Raw genomic sequence first — 17,663 nt, 5'->3', positions numbered from 1 at the left:
TATATTGCAATAATAAATTACTAAATGATAGTTTAATTTTCGAAAATATGATTATATTTTTTACAAGAAGTACGAATGCCAGGACATTTACTAATAACGTTTTTAAACATCACATATAAAAAAAAAGTGTAATCAAAAGCCACAGGTCAGCTAAAAAAGCAAACAAAAACTTTTTTCTAGCTCTAGCCTCATGTATACATACATAAAAACATAATACATTTAAAACACTAAAATTAATGCAATAACCTGCAATATTTTGAAGACAGATATTCAGCTACAAAAAATTATCCGATAGTATAAAAAGTTCGCCTGTATATATATATATAGTTGCACAGAAAAATACAGTTCTAATCAGATATCAATATAGCAAATAATACCGTTTTGCAACATAAAGTCATGCTATTAGATGGTCAACGTTCAACTGTTTGTATAATACACATACGCACACACCTGTGACAAAATGTGGAAAAAAAAAAATAATTTTGTAGAAGCGCAAAACCTTTGTAGTACTCAGTTAAAAATTATTATTTTTTTTTACAGGGGCAGGAAAACTACATTACTGGCCAGTTTATTTGAATGTAGTGGTTAGCTGTGAACGTGCGTTCTTGCAAAAGAGACCAAATCTGACAGTTTTGGCCACATAATCACCGCAGTAAAACATACAATTTGTATATCGTATATGTGTAGTGCACCAAATTAATATTTATTATAATTACCTTGGGTTGCACTCGGTTACGTACAGGTTTCTAACTGAAATGTACCAAAAATAGTAATATTTATTCTGTATTCCCTTGCGCTTTGTTGAGGATCGAGTAGTCTTGAGTGGGTGTGGTGGAAAGGGACAGAATGGCAAAGGGATTGGAAATCTAAATGCTCGCCGAGGCAGAGTACACTCTTCCCCCACCCCCCTCTTCCAGACCTGTCGTAAACATGACACCCCGCTGGGAGATAAGAATTCTGAGAACAGCGTCCTCTTTCCCCCCCCCCCCCCCCCCCCCCCCCACAATCCTTTTTCAGCGCGTCACTACATCGTTCAGCCGTACTACTAGTGCGCTCTGTTGAGGACAAAGATAACTACGCGTGTCTTTGCCAGCTCGCGAGAAACTCAGGATCTTAGCCTTAACATTTGGATTTTCACTCATTTGTATGACTAAATTAACAAAAGTATTTCATGTCTTTGCAGCAAGTTCAAACTAACACAAATCTACATAGCTGTAATTACACACCCAATATTCTACTGTGTTCCAAGTTCCGTACATATCTGATTTTTTGCGAGAAACAATTTTTTCCTAGCTTACTTCTCAACTTTATTTGTATTAGCTGTTTACTTAGTTGAAATTTCCTTTGCATGGAAGATAAAAACCGAAATTGTTTTAATCAGTTGTACGTTCAAAAAAGAAAAAAAAATAAACACTTTATTTTCCAGCCCATTTGTAAATACCCACCTTCTGGTTTTATTCCCATAGCTGTAGGCCAGACAGTTTATACTCGAAAGCTAAAATGATGTCATCTGAACACACAAGTAATCATACTAAACACTAAAGGATCATTCTCAACCTAGTTATGTGCCATCTAAGACTTTCACAATAAATATCGAAGCCATCCCAGCGGAATGAAGGAATTTGGTCAGATCACTAGCCTTGGGTGAATTGTGTTAGACTTGTTGAGGAGAACACTTGAGGTCACGTTACAAACTTTAGGTTCTTTATGAATGCATCCCTCCGCCTCTGGAACATACCAGCAATATGGTCGCACCTGAAATTCAAATGAGATAAGTTCATTAGTAACTGTAATAACAATTCACAAACAAATGTGCATTAGAGACACTATTATCTATAACTATAAAACAGTATGGTGACTGACAACTCGGTCTACGGGTGGTAAAGATTATATGAAGCAAAATACCACTCATCACAAATTCTCAGAAACTATAATAAATTTCCTTTGCTTGGTACCTGTATTCCTTTTCATAAGTAGAGATCCACAAATAAAGGATTATCTGTAAATAAGCTACCAAGGTTATGGGAGCATTCAAATTCAAACTTGCACATACTTCACTGATGAATTCTGCAATATTTTGTGGGGCGTTAAAGATAAAAATTTCCCATTCAAATATATTTCCTATAGACTTTAAACTATGCATTGATGTTCCTTATATTACATAGCATCAACTGTGAACAATGTTTTCCGAAAAAACAGTTCCCAAGGTTGATATAGCTCGGGCAACACTGAGTAATCAAATTTTAATAAACAGTTTTATGTAACTTTGGCTTTAACATGTGACTGAAATATTTCCACAACATGGAGGTTAAAAGTTTAAGAAGTTGGTGAGTCAAATTAAAATTACAAACAACTCCTGATGCTCCTTTCCTATATGGAGAGCGAAACACATTTGTGTTACAATGAATTTTAATGATGTAAATTCCTAGCTGATTGTTTTTTAATAATAACACCTCATCTCAAGAATTTTTATGATTTTTTTTCTGGCAAAATCTTTTTAAGTGAAAAAAAACTTCTAATATTAGCATTTATACAGCTACGGTTTTGTTTTTTAAACTTATTTTATTCAATGAATACGTTACAATGGATGATAAATAAATAGACAACAGTGTTTGGATGCAATATTACATACATTTTATTCCCATCCCTTTGTTAAAACATGGCACTACATATGCATGGGAATATATAGAACAAAAAAAATCATTTTATTAAGTTAACATCGCTCAGTAGAAATTAAAACACATATCAACTACAGTTTGTTTACGTATCTAACTGCAAATCCTAGCTACTTAACCTTTATAACAGACACCCATTCCATAGAATAATAAAATACCTCAATGTTCCAAGACATTTTTCATTATGTATTATGTATGTATCATTTTGGTGTCATAGGTATGAAACAACCAGTTACACCTCTTATTATCTCTCTTGCTGCAGTTAGTGCCAATTGTAAGTAGTCGGGAAGCCTAAGATGTACATCAAGTTCTGTCCCTGCCCAATTACACCCGAACAATTCACCTTCGGCCAACCTCGGGTTTATTCATATATATTTATATTGCTCCGTTTATTTTAATGTAGCTATACTAACCTAACTAACCGTCCATAGTGTTTTAATGTAGCTAACCTAACCGACCACTTTTAATATTTGAATTCATTTTTCCTGCGCAAAAATAAAACAAATCACGAGGTTGGCCGAAGGTGAATATTCGGGTGTGTTCGGGCAGGGACAGAACTTGATGGACAGCTTAGGCTTTTCGTATTAGTCATGCACTCGCCTGCCATTGGTCGTTGCACTGGTGATGGAAGTAGCCAGCCGTGGACACAGGTGGTCTTCGAACGCTCGCGCATGCAGCAGAATGCCGAAGCATGCCGCAAACAGCACGGCGAGGAGACCAGGCACGCTCGGAACTGTTTCTTGCTGAGCCAGGTGTCTCGCCAACATCTGGCGACAGGCACATTTAATCCCATTAACTTAGAAGTAAATGGTGTAGTTTTTACAGTTCTTAAGACTTGCTCAATGCCTGTATCATTTTACTCTGATCATGTCGAGCTATTAAATAGACTTGTCATTTTACACAAAAATGCTGAGTAGTCATGTTATCAGTTTCACCAGACCACACGGTTTAATTCTTGCTGTTCTAGCTTCCTCACCACTTGTATCTGCAACCTAGTGAAGCTTCTGATAGGCCAGAACTAATCACAGAGGCCCAGGAAGGCTCTGATTGGCCCACAACTGCAGCCAATCAGCGCCCCTCGGGCCAGCGTATTTAATGACCGGAGATTTTCTAAGTACCTCAGTATTAACTGCTACCATGGTGAAGTCTTCACCTTCGACATGGCTACAACCCAGAAGATAAGCACTTCAGACAATGGCTGCATAAGCCTGTGATATTTATGAAGTAATGCTAACTACAGAAAACTTTGACAAATTCATAGGTGAGATATTAAGCCATCATGCCCATCATTCAACACACACTATTTCATCAAATAAATTATTTTGCTGGTTACAGTTTACCTACATGTTCTCTTAATTTATGAAAGAATATTCAGCTGTCAAACTCAATCTTAAGTGTCCCACATAAAGCTCATGACATGACCGAAATTTATGAGTACTGAATTGATACCCTAGTAGTTCATAGTCTCACACATCACCTTAAGCATCTGTGCATAACTTGTGACTACTATCCTACAAATCAGGAACAAATAAATAAAGTTGTTAGTCATAAAAGAGCAATAATTTGGGGGATGCACTATACCAGATCTGTAATAATTCTCTCTCTTAATCTAATTTGTAACATGCCCACATACAGCCATTATCCACCTGAATAAATCTGTACGGGACCGGATGGATTAATCCTGGATTACAGAAGGTGGAACCATAGAGCCCCAGACGAAAGACCATTCACTGCTTGAATGATTGAAAGCAAGCACGAAACCTCACATTCAGGTGGCAAATGGTTTTAGAATAATTGTTGATAGGAAAGTGCGGTTGTATTTTCTCGGAAAAGAGTCGGGAAGATACGCACCATGAGCGCTGTGGTGAAGCCCGTGAGAGCGAACGCCAGATTCGGCTGTATCCAGTACGCGAGGCCGGCCAGAACGCCGGCAGACACGGCATGCAGCTCAGAGTCACGGCCCGTCAGCTGGTTCAGCGCGCAGCTGACTGCCTGGGCAACACAGACATGCAAACAGGCTCATTGCTTCATATGCTTCGATGATGATTTGTTTTGCACCAGTCAGCTCATTTAAATGAATGTGTTTTTGTCTCACACTCTACGATAAAGCTTATACCTTGTTAAAAAAAAAAAAAGTATGCTTAAACAATTTGTTTAGAAATACCAAGTTTTTTCCACAAATATTAAATGTTTATTGATAAAAATGCTGCAATAGAAAGTTCGCGGGTGCACGGGAATAAGGGGATAAGTCAAATATTGGCAAAAATGGGTTTTTATGGTATGAAATAAAGGAGAACAAGTTCTACAAATTGGACCAAATGGGTTAAGTCTAGCACCCTTGTGTGTTATTCTATCACACTGAACTTTTGGAATGATTAATTACTGATCTTGCATACTTGAAGGAACTTTAAATGTTTAATATCTTAATTTAAGTAATTTTGACATATCCCCTTTTTCCCGCGCACCTGCGAGTTTTTAGTCCACTGCGTTACAACCATAGTGAAACTTAAGGGTTGCGGTGGTTCTGATCAGAAATCATAATACAGCTGAAGTAAAGATACATTAAAATTGGAATTTCTTTATCATCCAGAACAAAGGTTTGTTTTATAAACTTGACGCATACATCGACAGGCACACATTAATTGCTAGACCAAATTGACATATAGATACTTTTAAATTTTTCCAAGTGAAAGGCATTTATTTAGTATTGTTAAGACTGCCCCCTTCAAATAACTCTGATAACCCACACTAATTACTTAATTAGGAGGAACAAATTATAAAAATAGAAAACCGTTTACAATAATCAGATAGCCAAGACATACACACAAACAAATATTTTGAAACAAAACAAGCTGAGTTATTGCTGTTATTGGTACACAATCCTATTTATACTGAAAAGAGAGCAAATGTTTGCTTGGACTGTAAGACTCAATGAGTCTTGCCACGCAGTGAGATGAATTTTACAGGTAAAAATATGTTTTAAGCATGTTTTGTTTGACATGAAAGTGTTTTTTTTCTTATATTGATTCATCCCAAATTCTACACTTAACCTGGATCCACATCATTCCAGAAACTTCAGTCGCAATAAATGCTATGGTTAACTTCTGCTCATACCTGGAATGGACAAATTAATTAGAGCTCAACTTCTCATTTTCATCAATATCACTAATGACATAGTGACGAGAGAAGAACTGAGCATTACAGAATGAATTGTCGGGGAGTGCCACGAGATAACCCACCGGCTCAGGGCAACGTCCTACATGTTTCCCCACACTGGGATAATCACGTCGACACCCCGCCAGGAACATAAGCCGGATCATTTGAGTGGGAAAGCCCAGCCCTGGAGCAGCACTCACCGATAGGGTCACGCTAATCAAATGAAAAGTACCTGCACGTTAATTCTTCACATTAAATAATAAATTACAAACCAAGCGCAAAATTAAAATGTGTGTTTGTATATATATATGTATATATGTATGTATGTATGTATGTATGTATATGTATGTGTATATATGTATGTGTATATATGTATGTGTATATATGTATGTGTATATATGTATGTGTATATATGTATGTGTATATATGTATGTGTATATATGTATGTATATATATGTATGTATATATATATGTATGTATATATATATATATATATGTGTATGTGTATATATGTGTATGTATATGTATGTGTATGTATATGTATGTGTATATATGTATATGTATATATGTATATAGATGTGTATATATGTATATATATGTGTATATATGTATATATATGTGTATTGACGTCGTCTGGCCGACGTTCACCCCAGAGCCCGACCTGCACCCGCCAGTATACGCTCCCGCTAACGGAACACACCCCTGGCCATGGCCCACCCGAGTCAGGCGAGCCGAACAGCAATTAAAGGCAAAACCGTGGAAACCTGAGTAGACAAGAGAAGAACCGTACCCATTCCTCTTGAAACATTAAATTAGGATTTTAGCGACAATAAAATCTCTTCCAGACACACCCGTTTGGAGTCTAGCGTAATGAGGTCACGCCTGGCGCGAGAGAGGCCGAGCCTCCCTCGGACGCCATGCCAGTTCGGCAGTTCAGCGCAGCTCATGGACCGGGGCGGACCTACGTCCCACGGAGAGGCAACATCCTTTGTCTACATTGAAAGTAACGTCCGGTAAATATAGTCACTAATTAACCAAACCCCTTTTATTACTTAACCTCTCCGTGAGTACCCGGTCCCTTTTTTCGGTCCAGGACCTAATCCGGCCGCATCAACTTAAGGACACCCCGCACCACACTTGGTCAGCGGGGCTGCTCTTCAGCATACGGCACGGGCCGTCTCCCGCAACGTACAGAACTTTATTTAAGGTCACGCGCACGGCGCTGACCACAAACCCGCAAGGGAACTTGGACAAACTTAATTGCGGTGCGTGTTTCACCACAGTGGGCACAACACCCGCGCCGAGACATTTGCATACGGGATTGGCCGTCTCCAATCGCCCGCCCCCTTAATTCAGTGTATTTTTGTATCCCGTATTTTGTACTGCCAACTTACGTTACCCGAGTAACGAGTGCCACGTAACTTGTGCGCGCCCCCTTAATCCAGTGTATTTTTGTATCCCGTGTTTTGTATTGCTAACTTACGTTACCCGAGTAACGAGTGCCACGTAAACTGTGCGCACCCCCTTAATTCAGTGTATTTTTGTATCCCGTATTTTGTATTGCTAACTTACGTTACCCGAGTAACGAGTGCCACGTAACCTGTACGCGCCCCCTTAATTCAGTGTATTTTGTGTCCCGCCTTTGTGTTACGAAATTACGTTACCTGCGTACCCAGTGAGACGTCTGAGACATAACAGCATCCGAGGCCACGTAACGCGGAACACAAACAATACGGCGCCACGGAATAACAAGTAAAAACCCCCCGGGGACCTCTGTAGAGTGTTGTATTGTGTACGACTCGCTCCTCTGAATAAAAGGTACGACACCACCACCTCAACTCCACGTCTCTTATTTAAAATCATCTCACGCAACACCGCCGCCGGCCCTAGTGGGCCACGCAGGGGCACATACATCCACGACCCCAAATTCACGACTAGAAACGAGCTAGTCTGGTGCCCACCCGGACAACACAGATCAAGAACCGCCTTTTCCAACTAGGAGCCACACCGGGACTCGAGCCCGAGACCCCGGACGACGGCATTATATATGTATATATATGTATATATATGTATATATATGTATATATGTATATATATGTATATAGATGTGTATATGTATGTGTATATATATGTATGTGTATATATATATATATGTATATATATGTGTATGTGTATATGTATGTGTATATATATGTATGTATATATATGTATGTATATATGTATGTATATATATATGTATATATATATATGTGTATATATGCATGTGTATACATATATACATATATATACATACATACATATACACACACACACTTATTTGATATAATACCTAAAAAAAAAAAAAAGGAATCTAGTACTCAACTTTATATGTTTCCAGAGTACATCAAAAGTATCATTATCAAAAAAATAACTCTATACCAAAAAATATTGGTGTCGAAACAAGATATTCCACACGATGAAGTGCAGGCACTCACGGAGTAGATGCCGACGTAGGCGCCCAGGAACATGCCCAGCCTCGTGCTGTGGCGGTCGCGCAGCGAGCCCAGGAGCACGGCCGGCAGGCTGGCCGGGCCACGCAGCCGGGGCAGTCCCTTGCGCACCAGCTGCAGCCCCACGCCCATCAGCGCGTACTTGCCGGCGCCCTGCGACCGAAGCGCTCGTTCCGTCAGCTCGTAGTAGTCTTTTTGGGTTCGCAAGACGAAAAAAATATATGTATATAATTCGCCCCACCCAGTGGCGTAACCAGGATTTGTGTATATGGGGGGGGGGGGGGGTAAGAAGCATGGCCTCCTACCCCCCCTCCCCACCCCGTATTAAAGCGGGGGGTCCGGGGTTTTTTATGGTGTAAAATAGTTCTATTTTAGCAGTTTTCAGTACTTAAATTTAAATATTGTAATGGTAAATTTTTTTTATTAATTTTAATATGAAAATTTGTTTGAGTGATGAATAAGAAATTAATTAAAGGTTTTGGTGCTAAAGTAGGGGTAGAGTGGGTTTGAACTCCTAAAACGCCCCCCCCCCCCCCCCTGCTACACCCCTGGCCCCACCTCAGTAAATTTCCACTGGTTGAATATTATTAAGGTATTTGCGTTGTTTGAGGGAAGCTTTCAGTGACGCACAAAACAATCTCAAAACACCCTATCACAATTTTTCACTCTTCTGTAATATTTATACATTACTGCACATACCGTCAAATACTTATTCGCTAGCCTTCAGCACGCATGTGTTTCAGGCAGCTGTCTACCTTTGATAATTCGTTTAAAACGGCAAAATGCGAGTGCCACAGATAATTATTATTGTTTCAACTCTCACCATCAGGACGTGGTTGAGACAGGAACCTTCGTGAGGGCAGACGTGAGGTACCGACTTCACGCTGTCCTTTTCACCAGACAGCTTCTCTTGTTTCGCGGTGTTTTTCCTCCTCACCGGCGGAGGGTAGAATAACCTGGACATCACGTTTACAGTTGCCAGTCAGTGGAGCATATTTCAAGCCATTAGCAACATGGAAGTTAAAGTTTCAGATGTTCTCGAGAATCTCGCATTTTATACTCTACCTAACTCACAAAGCATTAAAATGGTGTTGTGACTTAGTACAAGTTACTTTTACCACATAGAATGAAGTGTCTCTTGTTTACGCCAAGTGCTTTCATTGCAGGTGGTGATACATGCCCTCTGAAGGATTTGTAGCCAAATTACATAGAAACATCACAGAACAGGAAAATGAAAATAAATGTTTTGCACCAACTATAATATGTAACAAAATATGTAATATGGTGTATTAATCAACAGTTTTGTTAAGTGACTTTAATGACAGTAGAATTTGCATTATAAGAAAACACCCGTGACAGTTAGCCAATGGCACAAAAAAAAAGTGAGCAATCTTAAAGTACTCACCAGTGATGTGTTAACATATAACCTCAGTAACAAGCAAATAAACTTATATTTTAAAACTTGGACACCAAATTTAACATATAATTCTTTGACATAATGCCAAGTGTGATAAATATAGGAAAAAGTATTCATTTTAAGATAAAACTGTAAAATTTTTTCACCTTTTTAAAATTTAACAATATTTATTTTTAACAAGACAGTAATATTGATTTCTTAGGACTAGCCGAACAACAGTAGTACTAAACGCATCGCATGAAAATGCCTCAACGTTGAATCTGTGACACTTCCCCCTAGACTGGAATTATCACCACCTAAATTTTTGAGGTTATAACTCTTTATGTGTGTTGAATAATACCTATTATTTATTAGCAAGGAAAATTGGTTGGATATTTAACATTTTGTTGGTTCTCTAAAGCATTATGAAGACAGTGGTATCTATCAGTGCAGTAGATAAATAAAACAAAATTAACCTGAACCATTAAATAACCACATTATAACACTAAGTACGGTAGCCTATATGTATGTATATTTGTATTTGTTTAAACCAGACTGTAAATACTTGGACAAACTAACCTTAACCTTAATGAGCTGATTCAATGGTAAAAAAATTATTTTATTCAACATAGTGTCAAATATATGTAAGCTGACAATTTCTTGTCTCTCTACAGTATGACAAACGCTGAGCTAATTTCTACATTTTAATGTTAACTAAAGATTGTCAAAATTGTAATGTGTATTTTTTTAAGTTGCCATGATTTATTTTTATAATTATAAATTACAACATAAGGTATTAACCCTTTCTTGCCGAACATATTAAATACTTAAAATTTTATTTGTTTTTCTGCGGAATTTGAATAAAATATTTACAATTATGTATGCCAATTTTTTACAAAAATTTTTTTTGATAATTTTTATTAAATTTTAAGGTGGTACTAATAAGTACCGTCAGTTATTCAAAGTATTTATTTTCCTTGAAAAAAAATTTATAATTATTTGCACATACAATTGTTTATATTTATTATTAAAAATATTTTCCAATATATCACTTATATAATATATTTTACACATCATTAAATATATACAGTCATTTAAAAATTTACATAAAATAAGTAAATAATTTTTTACTTCTTTTTTTGAGCATATTGAGTTTGCAAATAAAAAGTTCTTGCATTTCATGTAGTTGAATCTTTTAAAATGTTACTGGTGATTAAATATTTATTGTCTACACCTGTACATCATGATATATTCTAAAAAACACTTCTTTTTTTCATTCATGCACAGAAACACTTTGCTGTGGGAGCACTGGGAATGTGGTCGAGACTGAATGTTCTTTGAACTACACACTTCGCAACGACCTCGATTAGATACAAATATTGGCCAGTGAATTCCTCGATTAGCTACTCGTACGTCCTTGGGGACAGAGAAACTAGTTTTTCTCCTTTTCATGTTAGTTGCTTCATTCTTCTTACAAGGTGTTCGATCTTCAGTATATTTTCTTCTGGGTTTTGGAACCTGATGTGTGATCAAGCCTTGTGACACAGATCTCCTGAATTCTAGAACTGCAATGTCGTGTTCATAAAGTTCCTTGTAAATGACAAATGCATTTACAAATGCAATATCTAGTATTCCCCAGAACAGTCTGTGCCACCACTTCCTGGATTTTCGATCTACACAATACAGCTGCCTTAGTCTGTCAGCATGGTCAACCCCTCCCATGTGCTGATTGTAGTCTGATACAACTGTTGGACACCTTACATTTGTGCTGTTGCCACTGCGGTCTTTTCTTTTTACTGTGGTTGATTCTGAGCCATGAAAGTTTGACACCAAATGAACACATTTTGTATTATTCCATTTGTAATAAGCCACTTGTGTGTTAGAGAACCTGAAATCTGAGTCACCTCTGTCAAGTTTCTTGTCATCGGTGAGATTTTTTGGAAGTCCTTTCCTGTTTGCACGTATTGTTCCACAAGCATGTGTTTTTTCTGCTGCCAATCTCTCAAGAAGTGAAAGTGAAGAAAAATAATTATCAAAATATAATTCTCTGAAGTTTCCCCAGACAGGTTTCGATAATTCCAGAACTACTCTTTCTCCCAATCCATGACCTTGAAATTCTGTCTCTGCCACTTCATCTTTGCCCTGATACACTTTGAAGGTAAGTGTATATCCTTTTTGGTCAGCCATTGACTACAGTTTGTAGCCACGTTTGATAGGCTTCATCGAATTATATTGTTTCAAAGTGGAACGTCCTTTGAACAGTATCATACTTTCATCAATGCTAAGTTCCCTTGTTCCATTATACACTTGTTGAAACTTATGATTCAACTTTTCAACTACAGGTCTTATTTTGTAGATCTTGTCTTTGTTTCCCTGAGGCACAGATTTGTTGTCATTAGCATGCAGGTACCGAAGAATCAATTCAAAACGATCCCTTGGCATAGCCTCAGCAATGGGAGGCACTCGAAAGTCTTCAGAAGTGTGACGTCGTCTGGCCGACGACCACCCCAGAGCCGGACCTGCACCCGCCAGTATACGCTCCCGCTAACGGAACACACCCCTGGCCATGGCCCACCCGAGTCAGGCGACCCGAACAGCAATCAAAGACAAAGCCGCGGAAACCTGAGTAGACAAGAGAAGAACCGTACCCATTCCTCCTAAAACATTAAATTAGGATTTTAGCGACAATAAAATCTCTTCCAGACACACCCGTTTGGAGTCTAGCGTAATGAGGTCACGCCTGGCGCGAGAGAGGCCGAGCCTCCCTCGGACGCCATGCCAGTTCGGCAGTTCAGCGCAGCTCACGGACCGGGGCGGACCTACGTCCCACGGAGAGGCAACATCCTTTGTCTACATCGAAAGTAACGTCCGGTAAATATAGTCACTAATTAACAGAACCCCTTTTATTACTTAACCTCTCCGTGAGTACCCGGTCCCTTTTTTCGGTCCAGGACCTAATCCGGCCGCATCAATTTAAAGACACCCCGCACCACACTTGGTCAGCGGGGCTGCTCTTCAGTATACGGCACGGGCCGCCTCCCGCAACTTACAGAACTTTATTTAAGGTCACGCGCACGGCGCTGACCACAAACCCGCAAGGGAACTTGGACAAACTTAATTGCGGTGCGTGTTTCACCACAGTGGGCACAACACCCGCGCCGAGACATTTGCATACGGGATTGGCCGTCTCCAATCGTCCACCCCCTTAATTCAGTGTATTTTTGTATCCCGTATTTTGTATTGCTAACTTACGTTACCCGAGTAACGAGTGCCACGTAACTTGTGCGCGCCCCCTTAATTCAGTGTATTTTTGTGTCTCGTACTTTGTATTGCTAACTTACGTTACCCGAGTAACGAGTGCCACGTAATTTGTGCGCGCCCCCTTAATTCAGTGTATTTTTGTGTCCCGTACTTTGTATTGCTAACTTACGTTACCCGAGTAACGAGTGCCACGTAACTTGTGCGCACCCCCTTAATTCAGTGTATTTTGTGTCCCGCCTTTGTGTTACGAAATTACGTTACCCGTGTAACCAGTGAGACGTATGAGACGTAGCAGCGTCCGAGGCCACGTAACGCGGAACACAAACCATACGGCGCCACGGAATAACGAGTAAACCCCCCCCCCGGGGACCTCTGTAGAGTGTTGTATTGTGTACGACTCGTTCCTATGAATAAAAGGTACGACACCACCACCTTAACTCCACGCCTCTTATTTAAAATCATCTCACGCAACACCGCCGCCGGCCCTAGTGGGCCACGCAGGGGCACATACATCCACGACCCCCAAACTCACGACTAGAACCGAGCTAGTCTGGCGCCCACCCGGACAATACGTAGCAAGAACCGCCTTTTCCCACTAGGAGCCACACCGGGACTCGAGCCCGAGACCCCGGACGACGGCATTTGGCGCCCGCTGCGTGGGGCAGAAAATAACGTGAAAAATTTTTTTTTCTCACTTCTGGACATTTTCGAAATAAATTCACCAACAGGCGACAGCGGAGACACGAAACGGCCATTTTGGACACAGGAAGGGTCGAAGGCCAGACAGACCGGCGCGACGAGGCGAGCGGACAAAGGACATTCCAACCACCCCCACCCCCGCACGTCATCACGGCGAGGCGAGCAACGGAGCGACGTCACCACCCCCACTCCGCGCGGACCGTTTTCGCCTCCTCTTTGTGCGGCTGTCCGGGCACCTACCCCCACCTCGTCACTCCGCTCCACGCTCTCCGCTTCGGGCAACCATCCCGATACCCCCACTCCGCGCGGACCGTTTTCGCCTCCTCTTTGTGCGGCTGTCCGGGCACCTGCCCGCCGCCGATCTAAAACCCGCGCGCTACAACACGCGCCCAGACTACGAACAGCCCGTCACAGACGGCGAACTTGAACGTACAACATACAGCTCAACATGCAGGCACCACCTACAGACCTTGTGTGCACGCGTTGCCTATTACCAAGGGAAATAGACCTATTGACGGGATCACTGCCGTGGTACAGGACATGCCAATGCGCAAACACCCGGGACAACGTCACCGAACAGACCTGGGGCAAGCCCTGGAGCGAGACGTTACTCGGCGAGCCGCACACCCAATTACCGTGGTCATGGGCACCGCTTAAGACGGAGGCACAAGCTAACGTCACACTGGGAGGCATACTACCGACTATGGGCCTCACGAGTGCCCGGACCAATCTGGCACCCAAATACATCCCACCACCAAGCGCAATCACCGGACCAAACATGGGGATGCATACACGCAACCCGTGCTACACAGGGAAGTTAGCACTACCCGAGTTCAGCGGAATAGGGCACGAAGTACCCAGAGACTTCCTAACACACTGCGAGGTTAGACTGGCACGGTCCGGAATACCGACCGATGAATGGTCGGGGCGAGCGAGCGAACAGCTGAAGGGGACCGCCCGCCAATGGTGGAACATCTGGGGACGCTTCGGCATGCCCTGGGAGGAGTTTGCCACGTCATTCAACCGCCGATTTGACACGGAACACGCACTGGTCCAATGCACGACACAGTTCTATGGCGAACGCCAACGCGACGGCGAACCCGTCGAGCAGTTTCTGGCCAAGAAAATGCAACTGTTCAATCGAGTAGCACCCGGCGCCGCGCCAGCCACCGCGCTCGCCACCATTACCACCCTCCTACACAATGAACTGCAACCGTTCATGCGGTGTCACCGCGCAGAGGAAGTCGAGGATTACGTCCGACAAGCCATAGACACGGAACGGAACATCCGGGGACTGCGACACTACGACCCCCCGAACACCGACCGGGACCTGGCCAGACGCCCAATGGGTCAGAGAATAGCCAGCGTCCAGAACAGGGAAGCAGGGGGCTACCCACCCGACCGCCCGCGACGAGCCATCGAGGACGCACCACCACCTGGTAGGCCCGATGGGTCATCGACACAGCAGGAACCCCCACTACCGCGATGCCAGTTGGGCTGCCCCGCAGGTACCCGCCACTGGCATGTCGACTGCCCACGCCGGCAAACACCACCCTTCACCAACACGTCGGGAAACGCCCATCCGGGGGCACGGCGGTAAAACCCGCGCCTCCGAGTAACCCGAGCCAACCCACACCCGCCGCGGAAGCAGCCACACCGCAGATAAACCAGCTAGTCCGCCCTCGCGACGGCCTACTCCGTATCCCAGTGGAAGTCAACGGGCAACCCACGGCGGCCCTGGTAGACACGGGCGCGAGCCACGTGTTCGTGGCCCCCCACCTGGTACCCCCCGGCGCGCTGCAGCCCCACCAAGCCGAGTTACGGTTAGCAACCAGCACGCAACCGGGAAGGACAGTGGGGCAAGCCGAACTCGAGGTACGCATTCGGGACGACGTCACCACGGTAACCGCCCTAGTGGTGGAGGACTTACACGAAGGGATAGTACTAGGCCAACCATGGTTAGCGAGACAAGATGCGGTGATCGAAATGAAACCCAGACGAGTTTACATTGGCACCCGCGAGCGGCTCACGGTGTACGCCATAGGCACTACCCCCGAGAGTCAGGGGGAGAAAGTAACCTTAGACCAGTTCCGCCACAACGTCCCCCACGAGTACCGAGCAGCAGTGGAACGCGTGTTGGCAGAAAGGCAGGACGTCTTCGCGGTAGCCGACCCACTGAAACGCACCACCATCACCGAACACCACATCCCGACCACCCACGACAACCCAGTACACGAGGCCCCGAGAGGCTACGGGTTCCGGGAGCAGAGGGCCATCCGGGAGCAAGTGGCGGACATGCTTCGCGATGGGGTAGTCGAACCGTCCAACAGTCATTACAATGCTTGCGTCGTATTAGCCCCAAAGAAAGACGGTTCGCTACGCTTCTGCGTCGATTTTCGGCCGCTAAACGCGATCACGATTAGCTCACCCCCACCTCAAATCAGCGTCGACGCCGCCGTAGCCGGACTCGGCCGCGCGAAAGTCTTCAGTACGCTCGACCTGAAGGCTGGGTACTGGCAAGTGCCCATACGGGCGGAAGACAGGGGGAAAACCGCGTTCACGATACCAGACGGGCGGAAGTTTCAATTTCGCGCCATGCCTTTTGGGCTAAAGTGCGCACCGGCCACGTTCCAGGGAATGATGACCCGAGTGTTGGAGGGGTACCTGGGCCGGTTTGCGATCGCGTACCTCGACGACGTGATCGTCTTCTCCGAGACGTGGGAGGACCACGCCAGACACCTGGCGCTGGTCCTAGAACGCTTGGCCACACACCATCTCACGGCCGCACACCACAAGTGTCATATCGGGACCCAGGAGGTCGAATTCCTGGGCCACCTAGTAAGCGCGGCTGGCAACCGACCCCAACCCGTTCACTTGCGCAAGATCGCTGAAGCGGCACCACCGCGGACGAGGAAGCAACTCCAACGGTTTATCGGCCTGGTGAACTGGCTCAGGGGGTACATCCCCGACTTCTCCCGTACCATCGCACCACTGACCGACCTCCTGTCACCACGGGCACGGTACCATTGGGGCGAACCCGCGCAACGCGCCTTCGAAGAAATAAAGGCCGCCTTCACTCGCTGTCACACCCTCACACGAGTAGACCCCGGACGCCGCCTCTACCTTCAGACCGACGCCAGCGCACTCGGTGTGGGCGCGGTGCTTTTTCACACGGACCCGAACGGGGTCCGCGAGGTCATCGACTACGCTAGCGCGAAGCTCGGACCAGCCGAACGCCGGTACCACAGCAACGAGCAAGAGTGCCTAGCCGTAGTCTGGGCCATGAAAAAGTACCGGCCCCACCTGGAGGGGAAGTGCTTCACACTGAGGACGGACAACAGCTGCCTCACCTGGCTGCGTACGATGCAGGGGCGGAAAGGCAAACTCATACGATGGGCGCTATTCCTCCAGTCGTTCGACTTCGACGTCGAGCACGTTCCCGGCACGGAGAACCAGCTCCCCGACTTACTGTCGCGGGAACCCGACGACCGAACAGAGCTGACGGACGAGGACGACTGGGAGGAGATTATACCCCCGGACACACCACACGGACACGCATCGCACGACTCAGCATGCACACGAATCACGGCCGACGCGGACGGGGACGAAGACCCACCCAACACCGTGGCCGACGTCCAGGACCGGGTACGTCGAGCACAGGAAACGTCAATAGACGCGGCAAGACGCCGCCAGCAAGCGACCGCCGGACACGAGGCGTGGCGCATGCAAGACGGCCTGATTCAGACTCACACACCCGGACACCAGGAAGACTGGAGGACCTACGTCCCGACGGAAGCCCGAGAAGCGGTCCTTCGGTTCTTCCACGACCACGACCTCGCTGGACACCCGGGGACCGATCAGACACGACGAGAAGTCACCCGGCACTACCACTGGCCCCGCGTCACGTACGACGTACGTACGTACGTGCGCGAATGCGAGGTCTGTCAGGCGAGGAAGGCGAGGCGGCGTGACGGCGAGGAGCAACAG

The 17,663-nt window shown here is 44.5% G+C and overlaps 1 protein-coding gene across 3 annotated transcripts in view; it reads right to left on the bottom strand.

Moving 5' to 3' along the window:
- Window positions 1–1,282: 1,282 nt before the first annotated feature.
- LOC134542916 (transmembrane protein 135-like) overlaps window positions 1,283–17,663 on the bottom strand; it is a 46,958-nt gene continuing 30,577 nt past the window's right edge. For 2 of the 3 annotated variants that reach the window (XM_063387502.1, XM_063387503.1), the window contains exons 5-9: window positions 9,144–9,276; window positions 8,306–8,473; window positions 4,527–4,667; window positions 3,276–3,442; window positions 1,283–1,755 (exon numbers count right to left, since the gene is read on the bottom strand). In XM_063387502.1, the coding sequence (XP_063243572.1) occupies window positions 1,683–1,755; window positions 3,276–3,442; window positions 4,527–4,667; window positions 8,306–8,473; window positions 9,144–9,276 (682 nt within the window). In that variant the 3' untranslated portion in view covers window positions 1,283–1,682. Of the gene's footprint in view, window positions 1,756–3,275; window positions 3,443–4,526; window positions 4,668–8,305; window positions 8,474–9,143; window positions 9,277–17,663 lie in introns of those variants that run through there. The other variant, XM_063387504.1, reaches the window with a different exon arrangement.

The sequence above is a fragment of the Bacillus rossius genome, assembly GCF_032445375.1.
Source record: "Bacillus rossius redtenbacheri isolate Brsri chromosome 9 unlocalized genomic scaffold, Brsri_v3 Brsri_v3_scf9_2, whole genome shotgun sequence".
In the NCBI taxonomy this organism is placed as follows: Eukaryota; Metazoa; Arthropoda; class Insecta; order Phasmatodea; family Bacillidae; genus Bacillus; species Bacillus rossius.
Note: the sequence above shows the minus strand (reverse complement) of the source record. Positions and strands in the feature narration are given on the sequence as shown.